The 27,451-nt window shown below is 40.2% G+C and overlaps 1 protein-coding gene across 7 annotated transcripts in view; it reads left to right on the forward strand.

Moving 5' to 3' along the window:
* Positions 1-27,451, forward strand: part of pde10a (phosphodiesterase 10A) — a 61,691-nt gene that overhangs the window by 30,607 nt on the left and 3,633 nt on the right. For 3 of the 7 annotated variants that reach the window (XM_042433725.1, XM_042433726.1, XM_042433730.1), the window contains 20 exons: positions 2,149-2,280; positions 14,046-14,074; positions 15,315-15,438; positions 16,529-16,578; positions 16,699-16,839; positions 17,478-17,633; positions 18,738-18,788; positions 19,375-19,433; positions 19,729-19,780; positions 20,445-20,587; positions 21,036-21,128; positions 21,410-21,596; positions 22,808-22,950; positions 23,247-23,330; positions 23,426-23,576; positions 23,705-23,860; positions 24,817-24,989; positions 25,139-25,250; positions 25,406-25,486; positions 26,702-26,790. In XM_042433725.1, the coding sequence (XP_042289659.1) occupies positions 2,149-2,280; positions 14,046-14,074; positions 15,315-15,438; positions 16,529-16,578; positions 16,699-16,839; positions 17,478-17,633; positions 18,738-18,788; positions 19,375-19,433; positions 19,729-19,780; positions 20,445-20,587; positions 21,036-21,128; positions 21,410-21,596; positions 22,808-22,950; positions 23,247-23,330; positions 23,426-23,576; positions 23,705-23,860; positions 24,817-24,989; positions 25,139-25,250; positions 25,406-25,486; positions 26,702-26,790 (2,206 nt within the window). Of the gene's footprint in view, positions 1-2,148; positions 2,281-14,045; positions 14,075-15,314; positions 15,439-16,528; positions 16,579-16,698; positions 16,840-17,477; positions 17,707-18,703; positions 18,789-19,374; positions 19,434-19,728; positions 19,781-20,444; positions 20,588-21,035; positions 21,129-21,409; positions 21,597-22,807; positions 22,951-23,246; positions 23,331-23,425; positions 23,577-23,704; positions 23,861-24,816; positions 24,990-25,138; positions 25,251-25,405; positions 25,487-26,701; positions 26,791-27,451 lie in introns of those variants that run through there. The other 4 variants (XM_042433727.1, XM_042433731.1, XM_042433728.1 and 1 more) reach the window with 3 other exon arrangements.

The raw sequence follows: 27,451 nt of genomic DNA on the forward strand, positions 1-27,451 counted from the left end.
TTTTTGGGGATTTGTAGACAATAAAAGAAAATATAGAATTTTGCTGGACTTCTCCTTTAAGACATTATTAGCCCTCTTCTAAAAAGCTGACATAGATGTTGTGCTCTTGTACTTTTCAAAAGTCTATCAGTCAAAATAGAAAAAGGTGAAAGGTTAAATTAGGGGTCAGAAATAAACAGCAGCTTTTCTAGGGGTCCTTGCCTCACCAGCAACGCCTCACAAATTATTGTTTCCGCAGTGTTTGCAAGTATAGGTCAGTGATTTTAAGCACATACAAATACTCTGTATGCAGCTCTAACAGATTACTGTTTTATCAACCATTATATGCCCACTGCAATTTTTTTTTTATCACTGTTGTTTGCTTTTGCCCCAAGGAAATAGGACATTTGACTATTTTTGTTCATGTGCACACATATGATAGCTAAATAATTTTCAGAGCTTGTAGAAACAAAACTCGTATTCATAAATTCATACAGCGTCCTTGTTTTTTTATTTTTTTGTAGTGTCACTAATGACAGTGCCTTCTTTGTGTTTCAAATAGGACAAAGTCGTAAGGGCCTTTTGCAGCGCTCCCATTTTACTCCTCTCTGTGTGTCTTTCTGTCCCCTGCAGCTCACTTCACCCCCCTTAACTTTCTCTGATTTATTAAGCCGTATTCTGCCGATGTGCGTCAGAGCTGGCCAGGAGTCTCGTGAGGCGTTCCGCTCCTGAAGAGCTGTGTCTCGTGTCTGGACAGCGTCAGACCGCAGCGTCCTCCACCCTCCAAACTTACCCCCACCTCTGTTTGCCTTATTTGCCTGCAACCACAAGCCTGCTCGACCCACACACACACGCTGAGCAGATGATCCATTGTAACTGCAGATCAAATGATTTGTTTTGGGGGAATAGATCAAAGGTCGTAGGTAGCTGCTCCGGATCTTTACCAGAGTCAGGAGCACTTTGATTATAAAAAATAAATTCACATTGAAAGGGCGGAAGTTATTCCTCAAATGCAACTTTTAAACACTTTTTAAAGACATATAACAGGTTACCTGAGCTGAAGTGGAAATTGCTGCTTCTATCTCCTGCATCTAGTTTTATTTTTTTGTTTTTTTTTTGGTTGTTGTTGTTTGGTGCCATCCTTAGCATACTGCTTTATTGCCCACAAGTGTCTGTAGCCATTCATTACCCCGATATACAGGATTTCAGACTCCACTTAGTAATATTTTCATGCCGTGTGTGTGTGTGTGTGTTGGTGTGTGTGTGTCTGACAGCAGAACACATGCCTTCCAGCTGCATGTCCTCCTGTGATTCACACTTGAAGGGAGTCTACACAGATGCTGCTGATAACCAGACATTTCGTGAGAAAGCAGTATAAAAACGATCGGGGTTTTCTCTCTCGTATTATCAGATAACAGATACTATTACTGTGTACTATACCATAAAATGTAAATTCAGCACTGCCATCGGATTATTTTTGCTTGTCCACGAATGATTTGCCTTCGGTTGCATTTCATGTCAGCGTTAAGTTCACGGTCTCATGATGAGATGACGTCCTGTGGCTGAATTTAGACAGTTACACGTCTTTGTTTTAGACAAACACTCCATTTGCGTGAATGACCTAAACATGATGGTTTCCCAGTGCATCATGAAGGCCTCTCAGTTGAACCGTGCAGACGCCAGCGGGTGTATTAAAAACAACTTTCCCTCAACGATGGTCTGGCAAATTGCTTTTTTCCCTGACAACAAAGACAGTAAACAGCAGCACTTAGCAAGCTCTCAAGAACCTAATTGCCTATTAAGCACAATCGAGTCCTCCTTTATCCTGCTGCCTCTGTTGGGGGCTCCTATCCCTGGAGACACAGCTTTACAGTAAACATAAGTGAGCTAGCCTGGCTATCTGAGAGCTTTAGCTGGATCCTAGGCACTGCTGCCGCCGCGTTCGCCTCACTGTAAAGATGACCTTCGGCTGTTTGTTGCCTGTGCATTTACACATGCTGTCACCCTGAGTGAGATGTTACTTCCATCCTCTTATACCTCATGTTGCTCTCCTGTAAACTTTTTTTTAATACTTCCTTGATTTTGGCAACCATCTCCCAGCGTTATTTATTTATGAATAAAGTTGCGTAGTAAGTGAAGTAAAAGATGTTTTGTTTCTGTGCTCCTCAGGCTTGACAGATGAGAAAGTGAAGGCCTACCTCTCGCTGCACCCGCAGATGCTGGACGACTTCGTGTTGGAGAGTGTGAGTGCAGAGACGTTGGACAGATGGCTGAAGAGGAAGACCAGCAGCAGGCCTGCAGGTACACCCACTCCCAAACACACAGGGACAAACATTGAAACACACACACATGCTGCAGCTCTCTGGATCGCTCCAACATAATGATTGGATCAGCGGATTTCGGTATATTGACGCAGAGTTGTAATTTCTGTAATATTTTGCTTTGGTTCAGTGTTTGTACTTTTTAGCTCACATAATCCCAAATAAATTCCTGACGAGTCAACCACAAATACAGGCTGCCTTGAATATCTGCAGCCACGTCAGTCGTTTGCTTTTATTGCACTGAAAAACTAAAAACCTTCCTCTTAAACACCATGGGATCACCAGAGCTTGAGTGTGCCTCTGCGGGTTCTATTTATTATCCCGGCCATTTGCAGTACAAATCACTCAACTTCACATGTGTCTCCTTTAATCCTCAGCGTGTGTGATAGACAGGAGAAAGGGAGAAGGAACGGACCTGTCGGGTGTTTACAGGTCATTAGATGTGTTTGAGCAGGCCGGGTTGAGTCTGTGCCGTGCGCCCCACACACAGCGGACTGTTTCTCAGACCAACCGCATCCATCAAGGGCCTACAGGGCTGGCACTCTGCCCAGTCGAGCTGCTGACGTCAGAGGCGACCTCCAGAGACATGCAGCCGGCTGAAGGGGGCCCAGGGGAGGGTGGGGAAGGTGGTGGTGGTGGTGGTGGTGGGGGGGGTTGTGCTGCCTCAGGGTGTGGGTGTGTTGAAGTGAAGGGGGAAACTGGCGGAGGATGGTTTTGTCACATTTTGGAGCTGCTTTCTACATGAGGTCTACAGACAGTAGTGTTCAGTGCTGCCACGCAGAGACGTCGATTTCTCGAGTTTCAGTTTGAAACAGTTTCCTGTATACAGTATGTAAGTGTGTGTGTGTGTGTGTGTGTATGTGTGTGTGTGTGTGTGTTAAGGTTGACAGGTACCAAATAGAGGCCCTCATGTTAATCAAACTTGCCGGCGCCAAGTAGGAATAACTTGACTCATTTAGTTTAGATCAGAGTAGATGAATCTTGAGCAGAGCAGAACGCTGTTTCACTCATCACAGAGCGAACCCAGAGCTCCACAGAAAGGAGGAAGGTTTGAGGCTCTTCTGTGTTTTTCATCATTTATCACATGAGTCATGAAACTAAATTCCCTTAGAGCAAAGGTGTAGTTCTCTCAGTTGATCACTAAACTTTTCCCACATTTCCCCCAAGACTCAATAGTTTGAAGAACCATAGAAACCATTTGTTTTTGTATGTTTTAGCTCATTTATTAAGCCTAACCCTAGCATATACTTAACATGACATTTAAGATTTTTAAATTGTCTTTTTTTCTCCATTTCACAAATTTTCATCTATTTCACTAAACACAGAAAAATCTACTCACAGGCACTTGAAACTGGCTTGAGTAAGGTAGCCCATCACAGTGAACAAAGTTAAAGTTATTCTTGCACAGTAAAAACAAAAAGAAATCTGCACCACGTTACTGCACAGTGATAAGTTTGACAAAAACTAAAGCAGACATGGTGTTCATTAGGATAGATTACACGTTTCAAGCAAGTTTCAAATTTCAAAGTTGACTCTCATTTTGTCAAGAAATGCACAGCAACTCCTGACTGCCTGAAAGGTAGAAAAATCTAAAGTGCTATGATATGCTTTGGAAAGTGGTCAACAGTAATGCAAACTAGATTACTGATCCCTTAGGTGTAAAGCTCCTGGTAAAATGGTTACCCACATCAATTTGTTGGATGAGAAAATACAGTGGAGGACCATATATACTGTATGCTGGCATCACTGATATAGAAATAAATCACAGTTTTATGTTTTTTTTGTGTTGTGAAAGGGAGAAAATCAGTGACATTGTAGCTTTTCCCCTTTTGAAATATACAGCTTCACCAATTGTATATAGTTGTAAACAGCATTTGCAGAATTTGCCCACCTGCATACCTTTAGTTCTCAGTGAGTACCGTCACTTACTGATAAATGTAGGTCATATGAAGATATGCAGTCTAGACTTCTGCTCTCTACTCCAAAAATCCTTATCAGTCAATGGCTGATATTAATCCTAATATGTAGAACAAGGTAATATATTATTGTTTTTTTTTAGATTTAGTTTCACTGCTCTCTGTAATCTAATTTGACTTTAAACATGAACAATTTTAACCTGAAAATTATTTGTGAAAACACATTAGAAACAATTGGTTATAAGTCTCTTCAGACACTGTGGTTACAATGTAGCTTAATTATTTCTGTTCTGTTTTTTGTATTGTCGACAAATCTTGTGAAAAGACTAAATCCAACTATGAATTGATCTTAATAAAATATTGGTGATTTGATCCCCGGCTCCTCCAGTCCGCATACTGAAGTGTCCTTGGGTAAGATACTGAACCCCAAATTGCTTCCGAAGGCTGTGCCATCAGTGTGTAAATGTGTGTGTGAATGAGTATTAAAACTCCTGATGAGCTAGTTGGCACCTTGCATGGCAGCCTCTGCCATCAGTGTATGAATGTGTGTGTGAATGGGTGGATGTTGGCATGTAGTGTGAAGTGCTTTGAGTGGTCGGAAGACTAGAGAGCGCTATATAAATGCAGCCTATTTACCATAGAGCCCCATTGTTGTCCCAAAAATCCTAAAAACACATCAGTGAGCCACAGCATTTGCTGTGGCTCACTGATGTGTTCCTTCGTTGCGATTGGCATTGTAGTTTATTTTGAGTTATTTTGATACAGTACTTGTAGTACACCAAATCTGCAACTGAAAACAGTCCCTATGTACTCTATTTAATTGTGTTTTAGTTATGTTTTCTAAAAGCCACAGTGCCCAGCTGTTTGAGGAAATTGTTTAGCCTTTTTTTTTTTTTAAATGAAAGTTTATATTTGTGACTCATTTTTAAAGAACTGCGTTTTTTATGAGAGGTTTGGGACTGAGTGCCACAAACAGGCTGGGAAAGTCAGAAAGTACTGAGAGGCAAACCAACACACTGTTGTTTTTTGTCTTTTGGTTGGTGTTGGTGTTGAGTCTTTATATATGTTTATATACGTATATAGAAAATAACAGCGTCCGAGCCATATTATTAAATTCTTTCTTGGCTTTCTGAGCTGGTTTTAACCAAGTTGTTTGAATGCTTTGTAAAATCCAGTTATTGTATTGAACAACATTCAGCTACAAGCTAGGTGGGTTCAGTTGGGCTCTCGAGCTGTGCGACAGGCAACCAGACTCGGAATGAAAACATCAGTAATCAGCCTGACAGCTCTCTCATTATGCTGCATGTCTCTTCCCGGGTTGATCTTTACATCACATCAGCAATATCACTCTAAGTCCACTTCCTCTGTTAGACCATTGTGAACAGACACTTAGGCACCACTCTGAAGCCTCTCTGCATCTCCCTCTCAGTGGCTGTATCCACTCAAATGACAAGTAGTGACTAATTTCTTGTTCATCACACAGGCTGAATGGTCACTGTGTTGAAATGATGGCTGGAATCAGTGTAACTTGATGACACATGGGACACATTTCTCCCTTTGTTTTAAAGAAGTTCCTGGACATGTTTCGAATGATAAAAGTCACTGTTTAATTCCAAATATCTATTTCTATGTCTGTTATATTCCAGTGACAGTTTTTAGAGATCAAATTGATCTTATATTCTTTTTAAGTGCAGCAGCAGCAGCAGGACCTGTCATCATGTGATCGTCACTGAGATAACCGCTGCTTCCTGGAAGCAGTCCCTGTAGCCAGTCCCGTTCTCACTTATCATGTGATGGACAACATTGGATTACATAAATCAGTACGCGTACACACCAGTGTGTGTGAATGTGTGTTTGTGCAAAAGTTGTGTTACAGCCTGTAACTCCTGAAAAAAAACATTCACATTTGCACACTTGTTATACTACATTAGAGATTTTCTGATTTCTTGTTTTTTTCTTGTTCTTTCTGACTTTGTTGCTTCATACAGTCGGATCAAAATGAGGCCTCAGCTTGCAAGGCAGATGTTGGTCTGTCCTAACAGTGTGATACAGAGCAGATCAGCCTCGTAGCACCCTGTTACTGAACACAGTGAGCAGAACACGTTTTCTCAGAATCCCCGCCGATATCATTTGATCATCACACCTCTCTCTGACCACTGTCCCACCGGCAGTGTTTACTTCTCACCACACGCTGTCATGGGATAGGCCCCTCGTCACTCGTCTGAGCCTCCCGCAGTGCACACACACACACACACAGAGTGTATATGTAAGAGCATCTGTTTGTTAGACTTGTTTGATCTTAAAATTCTGCTCCTACAAACAGTTGTGGATTAAATCTGGATAAAGTCTGAAATGTGTCAGTGTATATTATTATATATTATTTCAACAGGTTTTATGTTTCTTTTGTGAAAGGTCTCGCTTTTTTACACATTGTTTCCATATTGCGTGAATCTGTGCACAAGGAAGAATAATCTGATAGTTAGATAAAAAAATTTGACATTATTCATAATGAGAGCATTATTCACAAAGTTGAATGTCCCTGACAAGTCGGACTGCATGTCTGATTAGTAAAGGAGCGCTTTGAGGAAGTAAGTCTCTGGCCTTTCTGGCCTGGACTCCAGAGGGTAAGAGTTGGGTCTCTCTCTGTTAAGCAGCTGATTCTGTTTCTCAGCTGTGTTTGGACGGCAGTCACAAGCAGACAAAGATGTGCTTGTGTAGCAGAACCTCATACCCTAACACTGTGATAAGAGAGCTGTCTCACCTGCAGGGCTTTCTATCAGGGGGGAGCAGCCCCCCTCGCGAGGCTAAGTGAGTGCAACTTCAAAAAAAAAACTGTGGTCTGAGATGCAGCTAAAATTATCCGCCAAACAACAAGGTTTTGTTTTTGAAAAGTAGAAGTCTTTGCTCAGCCTATAGTGTCTTCCAAATGCTAAAGTTGTTGATAACTATCCTAAATTTCGCAATGACTGCCTTATAATTAGTTGATCCCTTTTTAAAACAGGAAGTCCCACTGAGATCTGGATCTCTGTTCAAAGAGAGATATGCATACAGTAAAAAATAACCAGTAAAAAAGAAAATGGAGGACTGATGTGTAGGTGAACAGGAAACATGGCAGAGAAGAAGAAGACTGCTGCTTGTGGCAGCTGCACGTCCTCCATGGGGCAGGTCGATGCAGGACGACCACTAGGTCGGCACATATTGACCGCTGAGTCACTGCTAGCTGACCGTCCTGTGGGAGACTGTGTATCTGTGGCGGCAGATCAATAAAGCGCCCATCAAGTATCGTGCATATTAGACCCAGCTGACTGAGGGATTTTTCCTCTATGAAAGGCCTCAGTCGGGCTGTGGATATCTTCTGGATGCTTCTTCAATCATTTTTCACTGTGTCAAATCAAACAATTCACCAGATACTTTTGTGCTTACATGTATACATATTACAAGCTATTGTGTATTGCATGATTATGGCAGAAATGATCCAAATTATTTAGCTGTATTATTTAATCTAGATTTTTAATCATTAAGTTGTCCCAATGTCAGTTTTTCAGTTTTTTGCACTTTGATACCTTAAAACATTTAAAGCTGTCGTCACTTTTTCTGTGCAGTATTTATAAAATCAATTCATCACTTTATACATTTATCAAATATAATTTTTGCCAGATCTTGTTTTCTTTCTTACAACCATATCACACCACTGCCATGCAGAAATTGCAGTGTGAGTATGCAAAAGATTAGATAGAAACAATTTTTTTTCTCATGCATACTTTTCACATCTGCTCCAGAGCAAACATTGAGGAGTGATTTCAATCAAAGAAATTAAGTCTAGACGTTGTTGATAATACTCCACACCTCAGGAAGCAGTGTATTAAACACAAAACCAAACCTGAACAACAGCCCCGGCAGCTGCAGTGGACATTTCTATCTAATCTTTTCACTGACCATAACATAGCTGAAATTTGATAAATACTACTAAATACATTTTTCTTGCATCAGTTGAAAGCATCGTTCTGTCTTCGAGATGCTGAATTAGCAGCTGACTGCATCTCTCAACTGTTAATGTTTTACACACAGGCAACATTCCTTGTTGCTGAATCTGATGAGTATGTGATTATTTTATCAGTTCAACTCTTCTATCAGCATACAGACATCTACAACAACTAATATGGCTCCTGTGGGGTTTTTTTCTGTGATACAAATGTCCTGCCCTGGCACAAAAGTGGTCATTAATCAAAATGAAATTAAAATGCTTAAATAATCTGGATGTGTGTTACTGGTGTGGAAAGGCTTTTACTATCCCACTGTTGTTGCAGTCTCAGAACTAAAGGAAAATTTTACATCCTGACTCAGGAGAGGGATTATCCTGTCGAATGTTATGCTGATACGTTCATTTTAACTTTGCTGTTTGTTCTGTTTTTCCAAAGATGGTTTGTGAGAGTTGTGTCTTTCCAGCCAGAGATGTGTACTCCTCTATCTTGCATGTCACAGTGCAATGTGTCATAATTCATATTCAAATTCTTGTTCTTGTGTATTCATCTCAAGAACATAAAATTATAATACAGTATATGATTAACTGCAATAACCATATAGCCCTCTCATTGTATAAACAGTATATGTAAAAAGTGTTGTATTCAAAATTTTATGCAGGACTGTAGGCAATAAACTGAATCAGGGTGTACATTACTGTACATGTTAACCTCATAAATAAAAACTTTAAAAAAGTCTTGCCCACTAAGCATTGGTTTAGAAGTCAGAATAGCATACATCTGATCCTGTTACCAGATAAAAAGTTGTACATCCCAGTGCTGCACAACTGAAAAAAACACTTTTATTGAGGTTGTTCAGGTTCAGGAAAAGACTGAATGAAGTGATGAAAGTTACTAGAGGACGTCTGCTCAGCCTCTGCTGAGTTCAGGAGTTGCTCGACAGTTGTGTTTAGTTTTGAGTGTTGAGTGAGCCGGCCGTATATTTTCGAAGAACATGTCGGCCCTCTCCTCCTATGTTTACTAAAAGCACAGCAGGTCCCTGAAAATATGGGATGGCATTAGAACAGACTACTGGTCTCTGACGCCTTGCTGATGGCTGACCACATCGTATGGTGATAAAAACACACAGACATACATGCACACGCCTGTACACATACAGTACCAGTCAAAAGATTGAACATACCTCCTTCCCATTCACTTGGATGAGAAAGTGTGTCCAAACTTTTGACTGATACTGTTCCTTCCCTCTCGGCCCCAAAGGATAGCTCTACCATCAGGATTAATCCCTTGACACTAATCTGATGAAACAAAGATGTTATTGTTGCAAAACGGGATAGGAAAAAAAGCTATCTATATTTTGGAAGTTATTTTATGTTATGGGTGCTGTCTGTATAAAAGGTCTACACATTTTCTCACATATTTTTCTTCAACAAGAAACAAGAACATAGCCAAACATATATTCAGGCTATTTTCTGGTAAACCAGGGAAATGAGAGCCATGCTGAATCTGTACCTGCTGAATACATGCATGGTCCTGCATGCTTACTCTAAAGACGTTTTTAGAACTGGTCCAAGGCCGTTTGTTTAGCACAACCGACTTAAAGGGCACTTGCTTCCATATCTCTGGACAGGAATTTTCTGCATTTCACCTTCTATGGTTTAGCCTGCAAGTACAACAGCTTCATGTTACTTTCTGGCCCCTCACAGATTTTCACTTTGTGGACACAGCGCTGAGCAGGGACAGTCCTAATTGGCTTGTACCTTCCCAGTTTCATGTCAGCAGCTCACCCTGTGGTTCCTCTGGGACTGCTGCACATGAGCTGCCGGCAGAGATGGTTTGCCAGACTGTAATTGGACCACGCCACAAACACTGCCCCGTGACCATTTCCTACATGAGGGACTTTGAGCATATTTTGGGGACCCACACACACACACTTTTCCATATTTATGGGAGTGGAAAGGCTTGTGTAGGAATGAGCAATATGTTACAGATATATGATCATATGGCAGATATATGCAAAATCACATAAAATTATCAAATTGATGTTCAATGCAATGAATTCCATCAAACTATTTTATGTGAAAAACAATAACTTACTTATTTTGTTACTTTTAAATTAAACTTTTTTTTAGAACAGAATTTTGTAACATGGTAACTTAATATGATCATATCCTCACCACAATACTATTTTACCGATATGACTTGTTGCCCAGTCGTGTTCTTACATATCAGTGTTGTGGAGTCGTTGCCACTGCAACACCTCACACTAATGATAAGTGGCAACGATGTGTCGGTGAGAACTAGCCACCGCAATGTGGCGGCTTATAATAACAGGCGGGGTGGTGAAAACCTCCACACCCTTAAATGGAGGCCAACATCATGTCATGTCTCCTCTGCAACCCAAGAAGTCACTTAGAAAAGACCCAAAATCTAACATTTAATATCATTCATCATGGGCAACATGTTGTATTTTTGCAGCCGCATCAGTTGTCGACTTGAGTGCCAGTGTTTGTGTATGTGTCTGCTAGCATTTGGTGTTGAACTGTCAGTCCTGACCTATCTTGCCCCCCCCCCAACAACCCCCCCCCCCCCCCCCCACTGAGCGCTCCTGTGCCTGTCTCTGCCACAGCCAAGTAGGTGAGGAGGGGGCCTGAGAGCTGAGAGTTCAGGTCATGGAGGAAAAATCTTCTAATGCCGTTCATAGCTCACAGTTACCCAGGCATCTGAACATGTTGCTCATGCTATCAAACACCACGTACACCACAGGCAGTGTACAACTGTACATACACTGTAAATTAAAAAATCCCAAGTGAATAACAATCATCCAAATAAGGAGTGAGCATTACATTTTCTGGTATGTTTTTACAGAGTCTGTATAGTCAAATTGGGTTTATTTATACAATCCTTTATCTCAAGGGTCTTGCACAGAGTTTGGCATACCATACAACATAATATGTACTGTACAGACTACACCATGTACACACCATTTACATCATACTGTATACACATTACATAGATACCACAAAGATACGCAAATGAAAGACATGAATTAAATGCAGCAACTGTAATGTAAGTGTCATTCACCTTCATTAAACACAGTATCTCCTTTCATCATGTATAGAATCAAGTAGAATAAGAAGAATCAATAGTAATCAAGAGGAGTATAACACTGTGTTTTCATTAATATAGTTGTTATTAAGCTGCTTTTTGGTTGTATATTACAAATACATGTAATATTTGTATAATTTGTTCATGTCTGAAGAATCCTGGCTTCAACAAGTCATTATAAAAAAAGATTCTGCCTGAAAAATTTTTCTTCTTTCAAAGGGTTTGGAGTCTTTCAAGTGCAGCTCTCTGTCCTCTGATTGACGTCACGCACGGCCAGGGGTTCACTCTAAAATAGCTCTCATGGCTAAGTTAGGAAACTCATAGCATACTGGAGGCATGTTTAAAACAACAAACAACGTAGCTGGCTGTAATTTCTTTCTTCACATGTACAAAGAGGTTTGTTTCACAAGAGGACCAGCTCGAGTCAGCACTTCAGTGGATGTTTCTAAAATCTACCCAGCTTTTTGCATGGTTTGATCACATGAAAAGTTATCAAAGAGATCTGAGCAGTTACTGTTCTCGTGTGCTGTTGACCCGTGTGTAATGAAGACTGCTTGAGCTGTGTGAATGGTTTTATTTTCATCCCAAGTAGCACTCCCAGACCCTCTCCCAGAGTATAAGTCCAGAAACTGTTATGATTGGCTGAGGCTTTCATTATTATCACATACTTCAGTGTCCACGTCCAAAGACAATAGTCATATGTCTACTGTCTCTCCAACAGCCTGAAATCACACCAGGAATTTGCACTCAAGGCCACAAAATTTTGCACTTGTCAAGTTAAATTAATACCTCTCTTAATTCTGTTTTAAAAGGATCATAATTTAACCAAATGTGTCCTGCATCAAATGTAGACGAAATACTCATCTATAATTTATATTTAACGTGTGTTGATGCTTTGAATGCTGCATATTTTTTGCATTTGCTCACTTAACATTCACCTGACTACTGTTGTGAGGGGAACATATGGTTTTGCTTACTGGTTGCTTGTGGGGATGTGCCTTTGTAAACCATCGGTGCACAAACCCACTGCAGAGTATCCACCCAGCCTTCAAACAGCCAGACCAGATATCTGTGTTGCTCAGTCTTGTTGCTTTTCAGCTTTTAATGCAGAGAAAGTTGGTTGTGCATGTTTTCAGCAATGACAATGAATAATTGCATAGTAACACAGATTTAATATCCATCGATTAAAGAGTAACTGAACACCGTCATTTTTGCTGACCTCCTGTTGTTTAACTTCTCATCTTGCTGCATTGATGTTGACATGTACTCTAGGGTGTTGTCTGTACACTGTGACATCACTGTTGGGTGTGGTTACAGGTCCAACAGAGCGAGCATCTGACCACATCTGACCAACAAATGTGTAACTTTCAACCAGTAAGGGCAGTGAAACACTGCTTTTTATGTTTAATTTCTGCTACACTAGTTTATTAACGCAAACAAATATCAAGTCATATTCACTAACCAATACCAACATTAGCTAACATGAGCTAATATTAGCCAACATAAGCAACTGGTCACACCAGTAGCAGCTGTAGCAGCAAGGGTTATTGCTTATGAATCAAACATTTAATTTATAAAAGGAAGAAGGTTTTATTTTGTATTTCAAATTAGAGTCTCACTTTAAGCTATCAACTTAGTGGGAACTGCCCATTGGTCCAATAGCCGATTATTCCGAAACCCAAATAGTCTGAAAAATGTCCCATTGGACTGAAAGCCCTTTGGTCTGACAGCCCATTATCCCCAAAACAAATGCCCATTGCTCTGAAAATACACACAATGGTGTTGTTTGAGTTCAGTGACTGCCGGCCATACAACTTTCCAGACTTCATTCACATGTTGCTCAATTTTAAGAGATCTGAGTTCCCCGTTACACAGATGGTACTCCTAAATCATAACTTACGACTTTGTATGACTCCAAAAGAAAGACTTTTCATTTCAGCTGATATTTAATTTTAACAGCTCTTCTGTGAACTAAGTTAAATAAACTAATGTAAGATGTGTAACATTACTCTGTCATTCTGAAACGCCAGTCAGCACATCCACACAATTTTTATACCGTGATGTCAGTAAATCAGAGTCCTTGTTCTTTTTAGCAGAAGACCTCAGTAATACATAAAAAATCTGTTTTGTAAGGCAATAAACGTTATCAGTGTCTGATAGCCGATGACGCACTGCCATTATTTATGGTTAGGTGTTCTGATTAGGCTACCTCTGTCATCTTTTTCCCTTTAGTATCTTAGTGTACTTCGACAAGCTTGTTAAAAAGTAATTATGTTTTATGGTGTGACAACACTGTGGTTAAGGTCTACTTTGGTTTATGCACAAAAAACACTTGGTTAACATTCGGGAAAGATCATGGTTTTGGTTAAAATGATCATTTGCACATCAAAATACACTAATATATTAAAGGCAGAAAACTCCAGGGAGAGTGTTCGGAGCAACAGGCCTTAGGAGCAGTGGGCTTTTGTTTTTTGGGATAACAGGCTGTCGGACTAATGGGCTTTCAGTCCAATGGGACATTTTTCGGACTATTGGGGTTTCAGAATAATGGGGCTGTCGGACCAATGGCATGGCACCATCACAGCAAGCTGAAAGGATGTGGCACAGCAAAAGCTCAAGTTCATACACAACCTGATTCTTCATGTCTCATCCACCTGTTGAGAATGTCAGATCCTAAAATATATTCCAACTGTTTTTCAAGCTGTTGTTTAACATTGTGATTTTTTTTTCTCTCTCCACAGATGACACATCAGCTAAAGACGTCAGCAGGGTAGGTTTTTGTTTTATGACATATTTAGGTGACAAGGAACATGAAGCTACACTTTACAGATTATCACATTGTTAATACTTTATTATTGCCTTGCCCAAAGCTAACCATAGTGACTAATTGAGTTCATACCCAAGGAAGGAATGGACACTATGGCTGAACTAATTCAGGGACAGCACTGAACACAATACTCTCCTTCAACAACTGCAAAAAGGTCCTGGTGTACTTGATTAAGAAGCAGATTAATGACAGACTTTGACAACACTTTTGTTTGTCTTCGTGCTTACGTTCTTGAGAAAAGCAGCAATGTGACTTGACTCTTTTTGCCTTGAAAAATATAAAATTACTTTACAAACTCAAACCTGTTCACTTTTTGGTAAGATGCTTGTGACGTTAACACTGGAGTTGTTCAGAAAAAGTTGACTATGAGTCAAGTCAAACAGTCGCAGTGTTAGTCAATGAGAAACAACATGAATGTTTTGCCGCATTGTTGTATGTGAGAAAGTTGGCAGAATAGTTTCTGGAAAGATATATGACATATGTTCACACCTTTGTCATCTTGACACCATTATGCCCCCAGGAAGCAGGGTGTCAGTGCCCACAGCAGGGCCCTGGAGCTGGGTAGAAGGGACTTACACACATATATACACAGAAAAAAAAAAAAAGAGGGCCACTCGACCCCTCAGTGCGTCATCCATACGTCTGTGCAAACAGGATGTGGGAGGATAGAAGGCGTCCCGTGGGGGAGACTTCCTAGTACACCACTCTCCCTGCCGTCCTGTCCTCACCATTTCTGCAGGCGCAGAAATAGACAGCTCTCTGGCCCCGTACAAGGCAGGAGGTCTGCCTCTTACATAACCACACTTTTAAGCTGAAGCTGAGCAGCTAAGCTTGCCAGGGCTCTAATCAGAGCTGTGGGGCTCCGGTGGCCTCCTCTTGGGACTGCAGGGGGATCCCTGGGCTAGAATGCAGCAGTGAAGGGGAGTGTAAGGGTGGGGTGGAGGGTAATGTTGTGATGAATGGCTCAGTCTTTGTGAATGGCAGGGAGATAATCCCTGTTCATTCAAAAAAAAAAAAAAAAAGAAAAAAATCTCACTGCTGCGGTAACATTTTAATTGGTGCAGTACAGGATGCAGGTTGTTGTCACATATTTCTTTGTCGTAGCAGTTGCTGAATTCTGAAATTCAATCTCAGTGTTTATGCAAGGCTGTGGAGTTGCAATTTCTGTGTGTCTTGTGTCCAGCAGTACCAGGACACAAATATGCAGGGTGTGGTGTACGAACTCAACAGCTACATGGAGCAGCGCCTGGACACTGGAGGAGACAACAAACTCCTGCTCTATGAGTTGTGCAACATCATCAAAACAGGTAAAAGAAGAAAATATCCGGTTCATTGATCCTCTCGGCTTCAGTTCACATCACACTGAAGCTGCAAGCTGAAAGTGACACTGACAGCAGACGTTTTTTTAGAGAAGAAACTTGATTATGTTTGTAGTGTTTGTAAGAACATCTCTCCATTAGACTGGTGTCAAATACTATAAGTGCCATTTGGAGACCATTTGTTTTAAAGAGGAGGAGTAGGATTTGCTGTAGTAAATAGAAAAGACAGTTGAAAGAAATTTAGTGTGCTTTTCAGACACTAACTGAAAAGCTTGCTGTTGTAATCCCAACTCATTTGCTGCTCCAATAAAAAGTAAGAACTCTTTGCAAATTAATAGACAAAGGACTCCTCCCCATTCCCCATAAAGGATATGAAAAACTAGAAAATTTGACCATATGATCAAATAATATTCTTTTTTTATACAAACAGTTGGTAATTTTTACTGACTGTAAAAATGTAATTCCTTTTTTCTAAATGTCTTAATGTCAGACTTTAAATGCCTGTCTCCATCTAGATAAATGGTTGGTGTACTAAGAGAAAAACACAATGATGGGACAATGATGACATAAGTCCAGGACTTTATCGTTTATATCCCTGACAAAGTCTGATATGTTGTCAATAAACCAAACCAAACCAAAGGAACAGTTCACCCTAACTTCACTACTCATTAACTTCTTGATCATCAGTGACATCACTGATGCTTCTCCAGTCTCCCTCTTTTGTCACATTGTATGATAACATGACCTATATATCAGCCTGAAATGGGACTGGAGAGGAGGACTGGGAATGAGATGAACTGGATGGCAGTCAAAGCCCTCGGTCAAAGTGCCCTTGTTGTTAAGTGGGACATTGTTAATAGATTGTTATTAGATTGCAACTGCAATGTTGTCTCCATACTTTTCCTCTCAGGTGTACCTGTCATTTGCACTTTTGCGTGTGTTGGACACATCTAAATGAGAGAATATACATAACACGCACATACGCTGACAGCTAATATCAGTTGTTACTGGACTGTGTTATTGTATTTCTAGCACTTGCATAGCGCATCTCTGACCAACGTGTCTCTCATTTCTCCAGCAACTAAAGCTGATGGATTTGCACTTTACTTCTTGGGAGAATGCAACAATGTAAGTGCAGAAGACATTTCCTGAACACATTTTCTACACTACAATAGTTATGTGCATGTATTTGACATTTCTTTCTCATTTTATGTCTCCTTCTCTTTTCTTGTCTATGCTTCTCAATAGAGTTTATGTGTGTTCACTCCAACGGGGGCCAAGGATGGCCCTCCAAGCCTCATCCCCTCCGGCCCCATTGCATTTGGGACAACCATTGCCGCTCATGTTGCCAAGACTCGCAAAACACTGCTAGTAGAGGACATCATGGGGGTAAGGCTGTTTTCTTCCAATCCGTACTGAGTTGTCCATCATAGAAATCACATTTTTCCCTGCATAGCTAGGATTTTCCATTACAGAGAGATTGTTTTAATGAATTCTGTTTGTTATTATTTTTAATTATCAGAATATAAGTAACAGCATGGCAATATGACCTCTATAAATGTTTCATTGATTCCTTGCTTACATTCAACATCACCACCTTGTTCAATGTTCTCAACTATCAAATCCATCCAAGTTGCTCGCAGAAAAATACAGTTCTTTGAGTGATCTGTACTTGTGCATTAGAGTGCTTACCTCATAATACAGCAAAAATAAATGATGGGGGCCTTTTACCAACCAGAGGCCAGTTTCACACACTCTGACCAGAAAAAAAATAGAAAAAAGCTCTGGAGTTCTTTGAAATTCTAGTACATATCAGTGGGAAACATCCAAGACTCAAAAAAGACAAAAAAATCAGATGCTCTTCTCTCATAAAAGCTCACTTTTTATTATTGTGTCTGTTACATAGTGCACATATTAGATAAAATAAGGCTATAGTGGCAGTATCAGAGAGCAGCTACATTGACCTCCTTTGTTAAACTCTAGTGCAGTTCAGGTGATAATGACCTTCACTGACCTGTATGTTCCAGGACGAGCGCTTCCCCGACGGCACAGGGCAGGACTCAGGGATCCATGTTCACTCTGTCCTGTGCCTCCCCATCCTCACTGCCATCGGGGACCTCATTGCCATCCTGGAGCTGCATCGGCACTGGGGCAAGGAGCCCTTCAACCTCAGCCACCAGGAGGTCAGTCTGACCCAGACAAAACACACCAAGAGTGGAAGGCTGGAGCAAGGCTCACAGAACTACAGTTAGCCTGGTATTCACCTTAATCTGGATCTGTTTAAGATCTCTAGAGCTTTGTGGGGTTCAGATGATTGTGAATAACGCTGTATTTCTGGGACATTGTACAAGATGCTAAAATACATACAGTCAAATAGTAATGCAATGAGGAAAAGATTAGTTAACATAGAGGAAGCTCAAGCAAGTTCAGTCATGGTACTGAACTTGTAATTATAAATTGGCCACATGGGGCAGCACAACAAGCTGAAGAATACAAAATTGACATATATTCATCTTATAAAGTTGTTATGGTGAACTTGATAGCAAACAGTTGCTGATTTACACACCCAGCAGACATGAAGCAACATTATTTGAAGTTGTGTTTTTTGCTACTTGACAAATGTAAGTCCAATATTCACTTCCCTTTTTGCTCTTTAGTTTTGGTCTTCACTAACCTTCCTGAGATAGGCCAGAAATATCTGGCTCATAAGCTGCTCCACTATGTTCTGCTGCTTGGTGCTGGTCAGGAAGCATACAGTCAGAGCTTTTTAGCTTTAAACCAGCTGCCAGCTGTGTCTCAAAACAAGGTTGATGAGAGCTCTGAGAGTGAACCAAAACAGTAAAGTTGTGGATCATAAAAAACCAAAACAATGAGCTGAAAGACGCTAAAAAGCTCTGAAGAGCTGAGGGAAACTGCAGAGTTGGTTGGTAATTATGTTTCTCTTTCACATTACACATCATATGAAATATATTTTTAAAATATATAATAGTGCAATAGTAATTTCGCATTGCATGAATTTCAATCCACAATGCTAAACAGACGGACACACCAGTGTTAAAGGGGTGAAACTGTGTTCCCAGAGTGGCTCTGAATCTGTAGGCTAACTGGCTCTTCTGTGATTATGAAACTGCCTGATGTGCCAAGCAGATAATTATGTTGAAATCTTCAAAAGAGAAAATGTGATAAAAACAGATTAAGTCTGAGAAATGTGTGATAACATGTGTTAATTGTGATCTTTTAATTTTTTCCCCAGTTCTTGGGAGTTAAGCTTCACTTTCTTTTTCCAGGTTGCAACAGCTAATTTAGCGTGGGCATCAGTTGCCATTCATCAAGTACAGGTGAGCAAACTTCCACAGGGACCTGGTTAGAATTTGAATATGCACATTGTGACACTTAGTACTATAACACTTCACCTAAGACCTGTGTGGGAACAAGGTAAAGTCTGCCTGCCCTACTTACTATCATCTTGGGTGACTTTGTTTGTTCTGGTTCTGCACTGGTGTTTTTAATGGGGAAATCCACTGTGTACAGGAACTGGGTTGTCACTGGGCCCAGTCCAATCAACTAAGCCATAGATTCAACAAACAACTCCCCGAGGACGTCATTACGCCCCAGTGCTGTTTTTATTTGAACAGATAGCATAACACCTCAGAGAAGCGGTGTCCCACTGCAGCACTGGCCACAGTGGATCTCTGAGCCTCAGTGAGGGGTACAGCACTGCAGCACAACGCACTCCTGGGTTAGCTACTTGCTGCAAAAACACTCTGTTGTTACTGAAACTTATCAAGATGGCCCACAGCCAAGTGTGTAGACAGCAAGGTGGTTTGTTTACAGTACAAGCAGGATGCTGTATGTGTTCTATGGGAAATGTTTGATACTATACGTCTATGGGCTGGGTCATGACCTACCTTTCTTTGTTTGTAGGTGTGCAGAGGCCTCGCCAAACAGACTGAGCTCAATGACTTCCTACTAGATGTGTCAAAGTAAGAATCACTGTCAGTTTGTTGGCACCATTCATTTAATGCTGCAATGTGTAAAGACTGTATTGTTAGTGTATTTTAGTCTCAGCATCAGAGAAATTACGACCTGAACTCTAATGTGAGTCTGTATTTCATCTCTTTTCATGTAAGGTCAAAGGTTAAACAAGGCTTTTTTTCTCACACAGTAAAATAAATAAATGTATTTTAGGAAATTTAGCTTTCATGTCTTGAATGTGAACGTCATCAGAAGTTTCCATTTGTCAAACATCTCAATGCGCCATTTCTTCTTTTCGCACAGAACATACTTTGATAACATTGTGGCAATAGATTCTCTACTTGAACATATTATGGTGAGTGTGATTTCTGCAAGTAGGTGTTCATTCACATTGTCTTCAAGGCTACACATCCTGGGAGTGTGTGTTAACATTATGTGTGTTAAACTGAGTAGTAATGCTGATACACACTGGCCCTCTCAATACTTGAGGTGCACTGCTAATATTTCCTTATAATACTGTACATGCTTGTTGGCAATAATAACGGTAATATTATCTTTCATAATGATTATTATACATATTCATCAATAATATCATAGATAAATAAACATATAAATATAAATATATTTATAAATAAATAGACTTGGCTCAACACAAAATAAGCATGTTTTTTAGCTTGCAATATTTTCTCTACTTTGCAAATCTAAAACAAATATGATCTGGATGAGTGTTAAACATGATTTTCCTGTTTGTTTCACTAATACCTACCTCTCTGTTTGTATGTATTTTGTTGCCTTGTGACTGTGGTGTCATCTCAGTCATTCAAGTCATCTAGTTCAAACACTAAAATGAACTGGAATGACTTGTAGTGAAACTGTGTGTGTTTTAAATTTCTACATTTGACTGTGCCATCGAAGAAATATATCTGACCTATTTAAATTGCAGGTGCTAGACATAACTTTCATGTTTTTTTCAGTTCTTTCCGTGTTGCTCACAAGGCTCTGTCCCTGATGTTTTGCAGATATATGCAAAAAACCTGGTGAATGCAGACAGGTGCGCACTCTTCCAGGTTGATCACAACAACAAAGAACTGTATTCTGACCTGTTCGATATTGGGGAGGAGAAAGAAGGCAAACCTGTCTTTAGGAAAACCAAAGAAATTAGGTGTGTAAGATTTCCTGTTTTCTCTTACAGTGTGCTAAACTGCAAGTCCTCATTCAGTGCAGATAGTAGAATTAGTCTGATAATAACAACACACAAAGCTCATAATTTTCAGTTGCTGACAATTTTAGCTGAGGGGCAGATCAGTTGATTTTGTCTCCATATATCCAAAAAAATGTTTTGTGTCCTGCTCCATGAAGGAATTTTTTACCATAGTTTAAACAGCTCAGAAACCTCTAGTGATAAAAATTGAAGACAAAAATTATTAATTAAATGCAGTTGAGCTGCTAATTATGCATCAGTGTCTCTGTCTGAGTAAAAAACAATAGTTCATCTAAAAAATGTATTAGTATTAAAACACTTATAAATGAAATAAGGAGTCCTATACAGTATTCATTTGATTACATTTGTAAAAATGCAATGTTGCATCTCCTCTCTTCTCTCCCTGCAGGTTTTCTATAGACAAGGGAATAGCCGGCCAAGTGGCTCAGACAGGGGAAGTCTTAAATATCCCAGATGCCTATGCAGACCCACGGTTCAACAGGTAAACTCCAACAGTCTCTGCAATACGTATATCATCACTTATCTCATCACATATTAAAAATCTAATAAACATTGTTGAAGTTGTCCCGTGACTGGTCCTAGACAGCTCCGCTTCAGTTTGCTTTATTTTGGATATAAACACTGTAGTCGCTCTTATTAGAGCGGCCTCCAGACTCGAGTGTACACCAGGAATTGAGACATAAACATGCTGCTCTTGTCTGGATCACATTGCAAAGTCTCTAAATGGACACTGTGTTCATATTTTTCTATCTTGCTTTGCAGAGAGGTGGACCTCAAAACCGGCTACACCACGCGGAACATCCTGTGCATGCCCATCGTGAGCAGGGGGACCGTTATAGGTGTGGTGCAGATGGTGAACAAGTTAAGCGGAAGTGCCTTCACTAAAACAGATGAGAACAACTTTAAGATGTTTGCTGTCTTTTGTGCTCTGGCCTTACACTGTGCAAATGTGAGTAAATTGAATTACTGGTATTCTCTAACAGAAATTCTCAAATCATTCTCCACACAAGTCTGCTCTTTATCTTTTCCAGTGTGGGTACATTACTTGAAGATTATATAATACTTTGTTGTAGTACGGCTGTACGGCTTAGTTGTAGTGGCGTCATCACCATCCTAAATTACTACTCATAGCTGCAAGGTTTATTTCAGCTCTTACTAGGCTACGCATTTCTCCACTTGTCTAGTCATTTTTTGACAAAGATAGTGTCAACAGCTTCTAATTAGAGGTTGAATTGCCCCAAAATAGGAATAGATGCTAATTTTTTCATCATTTGGCATCATCATTTGGTTATCCTTAGATGGAGTACACAGTCATTTCATGAATCATGCTAACTCTTGAAGCTTGTGTTGTGTGGTCTCTCTGTCAAAGCCTCTCCTCTCTGTGGGGCCTGACTCACCCTCATCTCGTGCGACAAACTTACGCAGGAGCAGCGTCACAAAGTTGGTTTTAAAATTGATGAGGCATGTTAATATTTTAAGACAAGCTGTCTGCATCCGTCCACTGACAGGATTTATGTTTAGCTGTAATTTATGCCTCACGTCTCGAGGAAACTCACTTAGGCCCACTCCTGATTTATGGTGATTTATGTTGGAAGGTGTGAGGCTTGGCGTCTGTTCCTGACTGTCTTATTCCTGCCTGTCTAGGAGGGGGACAGGGATACAAACCAGATGTGGAGACACTTTTTAGAGACACACAGCTAAAATATGTCAGAGGACTGTTACCTTAACTGTCTCTGAACTTTATTCTAAGGGTGCACCGATCCAACTTTTTCAGTCCGGATACCAGTTCCTGGGCTTTGGTTATTGGCCAATACTGAGCACAGATCTCATACCAGTGTTTACTTAATAAGCTGTATGCCTCACTGTTTGGAAGAGACCATTCTTAACTGAATTATTATTTATTAAAATAATGGTATCCAACACCAGATCGGCCCATTGTCACCGATACCTCGATCCAGCTATTTGAGTCAGTATTGGACCGATATCAGTATCAGTATCGGTGCATCTCTACTTTTTGCCTCACTGGAAATTCCAATAGTGATACTACAAGATATTTCCATGATATTTATAGCACACACACTGGAGTGTTCAGCTTCTCTCTTGGCATTTTAAAGATGAATTCCTGCTCTGTGATTTCCCTGTGTGTATCTCTGCATGTAGATGTACCACAGGATCCGGCACTCTGAATGCATTTACAGAGTGACGATGGAAAAGCTGTCTTATCACAGCATCTGCACATCAGAGGAGTGGAAGACCCTTACCCAGCTCAACCTCCCTGCACCCATTTATAAAGAGATTGAAATGTGAGTGTCCTTTTTTCCAATGCTTCACAGGGTTCTCTTAATGAGCTTTGAGGACACTTCATAGCTTTGTTGTGTATTTGCTGTCATGTTAGCTCCAGATTCGGAGCTAACACCTAAACCTGTGACTCTGACTGTAGTTGGTCTACAGCCATGTGTCTGTTAAGGGGACAATGACACAGTCCAGACCTGGATGAGGAGGCTCTGCAAGAGTTTGTCAGATGTCTCCTCATCTGTCTCTTCTCTTTCCAGGTGTGCTAATTTAAGAATCCCCTTCCGCGTCTTTCTTTCTCCTCCAGGTTCCACTTTGACATAACTCCCTTTGAGGAGATCTGGCCTGCTGTCTTTATCTACATGGTTCATAACTCCTGTGGAAAGACCAGGTAAGGTCACAAGGTGTCATGACGATGTCAATGTGAGTACTTCATCAAAGGATGATTAAATGTTAATCTGTGTGATCCTTTCTCATTGTATGTAGCTTTGAGCTGGAGAAGCTGTGTCAGTTCACCATGTCTGTGCGGAAGAACTACAGGCGTGTGCCCTACCACAACTGGAAGCACGCGGTGACGGTGGCACACTGTATGTATGCCATCCTACAGAAAACGTCTGGGATGTTCACAGAGCTAGAGGTTCGCTCCTCTGGGTTGGGTCTGGGTTTTACCACTGCTAGACTAAAATGAATGAAATTGGAAATAAGAGTTTTTGAGGTGTGCATTTCAAGACTTCCTTTCTCCTGTCCACTCACTATGGTTTACAGAAGAAAGGTCTGTTGATAGCCTGCCTGTGCCATGATCTGGACCATCGGGGGTACAGCAACGCATACCTGCAGAAGTTTGACCATCCACTGGCTGCTCTGTACTCCACATCCACCATGGAGCAGCACCACTTCTCTCAGACTGTCTCCATCCTGCAGGTAGAGCTCCTCTAGGCAGCAACTACTGTGCAATTATGAGCAACATTTTTTATTTTATATGTATATTATTATTTTTTTATTTAATTACTTAAGTGCTAATATTTAGTATTAAATTTGGTGCTATGACAAAACTTGATGTTATGAATGAAAAATGTTTGATGTTTTCATTACTTAAGCAACATATCCCTGGCTTACTGAAAAACTTGCACAGGTTGGGCTAAAGAAATGCAAAATGATGTTAATTACAAGTGTAAAGGTAAGATGATGGCAAATTAAACTGTTTGTGTCCTTTCATGGCTATATAATTAAAACAGTTGCTATGCAAACTGCAGGACCATGAGTTACAGAAGTTATGAAATAATTCAACATAGCAACATCAAAAAAGATGCCATGCCAATGAGACCAACTTGAAACAGAGAGGAAAGAGGGAAGCAGGAAGCCCGCATTCAAAGCCCACCAATAAAGACAGATGACCAATTAAAAACATAGTTGCCAAAGAGTGTAAAACTATGGCCTCAGATATTGCCAAAAAAATATCATAATCCTCTCAAAGCTCTCAGATTTATAGTGGGTGAATCTGAATTATTCATATTTTAGTTCTTCAATGTTCATTATTCAGTAATTGTTCTATATTTCTTTCTGCATAAGAAGAAAAGGTTGTCTTTACATTTATTAGTACATTTTTAATTTGTCCTCCTGTAAGTGTTGAAATACTAAATGAATATATTATTTGTGGAAAACGAATGCTTGCACTCACACCCACACTCACACATACTAATCTACTGAAATGATTGTTCAATTTAGGTCTGAGTGTCCTCTTCTACAACGTCCAGGATCTGCTGGCAGGGGCTGAACCTGAGATGGCTGCTGGCTTTTCAACCTGTTGTAGTCTAGCTGAGCTGAACGCCTCATAAGTGGAGCTTTTGCTTTTTTATTGATCTCTTTGTTTCTCATAGCTGGAAGGGCACAATATTTTCTCCAACCTGAATTCCAGCGAGTACGAGCAGGTGCTGGAGATCATCCGGAAGGCCATCATCGCCACGGACCTCGCCCTGTACTTCAACAACCACCAGCAGCTGACGGAGCTGCTGACCTCGGGCGGGCTGGATTTGAACAACCACTCACACAGGTCAGGTCACGACTCACGTTGGTGTACAGGTCAAGTCAGGATAAAACCAGGTCTCATTGCATCACACAGAGAAAAAAAAGGGACCTGGTGCAAGCCAACAGCACATTGAGTTCCCCACATGGCTATAACGAGGCTTTGCTCCCCTCCAGGGACCGTGTGATTGGTCTGATGATGACAGCATGTGACCTGTGTTCTGTTACCAAGCAATGGCATATCACACGACTCACAGCCAACGACATCTATGCTGAGTTCTGGGCTGAGGTACAGTGAGATACTGTTGGAGTTTAAACCGTTATAGTGTGATACTCACGCCTCCAGTGTACTGGTCAGATCTCCATTACTAGTGTAAACGCTGCTACATTATCCACAAATAAACGTGATTTTGCTAATTTTTCCCTTGTTTCACTTCACTACAGGGAGATGAGATGAAGAAGATTGGTATGCAGCCAATCCCCATGATGGACAGAGACAAGAAGGATGAAGTTCCACAAGGCCAAGTAAGAACAGCACTTTTACTCATGTGTCTCACTGTGCTTACTCTCTACATGACATACGCTCCCTTATATAGTTTTTAATTTTTACATTCTGATGGTATAGATTAAGCACAAAAGGGGAAACAGGGGTCCTTCAAAAAAATTTTGATTAGAAGAAAATAAAGAGAAGAAACCACAGGTAGAAAGATGACTAGAATACTATGTTGAAGAAGGAGTAGTGTAAGAAATAGTGACGACGTAAGACATGGAGCACTGATCACTATCACTTTTTTTTTTAATGCTAAAATTCTTTGGTTCCAGCTTCTTAAATGTGAACATTTTCTGGTTTCTTCAGTTTTCTCTGACAGTAAACTGAATATCTTTGTGTTGTGGATTGTTGGATCGAGACAAAATAAGACATTTGAGGTTGAATCTTGGGCTTTGAGAAATGGTGATTGACATTTTTCACCATTTTATAGACCAAACAACTAATCACTTAATTAAGAAAATAACCAACAGATTAATCGATAATGAAATAATTGCTGTAACACATTACAGTAGGTTACAGCATAGTTTTATTCTGACCTCATTCTTTATCTTATGCTGATATGATAAATCTTGAATAGTGATAAAGAATGATGGAAAAAACTGTTCAGCAGAATTATGTTCGACCCTTTGTCCCTATAAACAGTTTTACTGATACCTGCCAACTAATCAGAAACAAGAATTTCCTGTGGCCTTGGATTACTTAGAGGACAAACAGACGAATTGTACGAATTGTAATTATTAGTGTTGATTATTATTAGTGTTTTATGTGTTTATTATGCATAATGATAATATAAAAATGATTATTAAGTTAATAATATGGGTGAAACAACAACAAAAATACCTATAGTCTACCTATAGTCCACCCACACAGGTGTTTTCACTTATTATTATATTCACTTATATTTTGCTTAATTACACCTCCTGTCAGGACTGTGTGGGAATGTACAGACTGTTGATTGACAACTCAATCACTCTTGTTAGTTTAGTTTCACCTGTTTGAAAATTTACAGTTTTATTATTAGTTCATAAAGTCACATAATTCCTGTCATAGCTCTACCCACAATGAAATGTGTGTGTGTGTGTGCATTTGTGTGTTCCTGATTATTCATTAATGCATGTTATTAATTTATCATACAGTCTCTAAAATGTTTAAAATATAAACTTGCTGCTATTGTTTAATATTTATTTTAGGTGGGATTCTACAATGCTGTGGCGATTCCATGTTACACAACACTATCACAGCTTTTCCCTCTGTCCGGTCCTCTTCTGAAAGCTTGCAAGTGAGTATCCTAAGCTACACTTTACAAGAGTATCAGGGCAAGTCTCATTCCTCACCCTGTGAAGACTTTTTTTGTATTTTTATGAAAAACGGTTAAAAAAAAAACACAAAATGTGTGAAAAGTTTCGGACCTCCACACAATGTTGTCTCGCTGATGTCACATCTGACACGGTCGATAAATACACAACTTGAAGTGCAACAAGTGATGTGTGTGCTGGCCTTGTCCGTCAGCAGTAATGGGCCAGACAAATGAGATTAGAGGTAACATGTAGTATGTGCAAAGGTATGTGCTAACATTAGATTAAAAAAAACTTAGCTAAGCTCTATAACATAATCAATTAGACAAATTACAGTTGTGATGAATCGATGCAGTCATGCATGTCACCCATGTCAGTGATGACACTCACTTAGTGCATCAGTGTGTTTGGTGTGACTTTGTGTGTAAGATTATATCTAAATGTGTAGTTTTTGGTGGTTGAACAGGATCATATTGCACATTCGCCTCCTCTCCTGGGGTAACTTGCTGCTTTTTAAAATGTTGTGACCTTGATCTGCAGGGAATGTAAATAAAGTGAGCAGTGTAATATTTAAGCCCCGGCTGTACGTCAGCACCGGGCTCTGGGTGGGCAGCAGGCCTAGACCCTGCGGAGCCCGGCTGCTTG

This window comes from Thunnus maccoyii, chromosome 14, assembly GCF_910596095.1.
Source record: "Thunnus maccoyii chromosome 14, fThuMac1.1, whole genome shotgun sequence".
Classification (NCBI taxonomy): Eukaryota; Metazoa; Chordata; class Actinopteri; order Scombriformes; family Scombridae; genus Thunnus; species Thunnus maccoyii.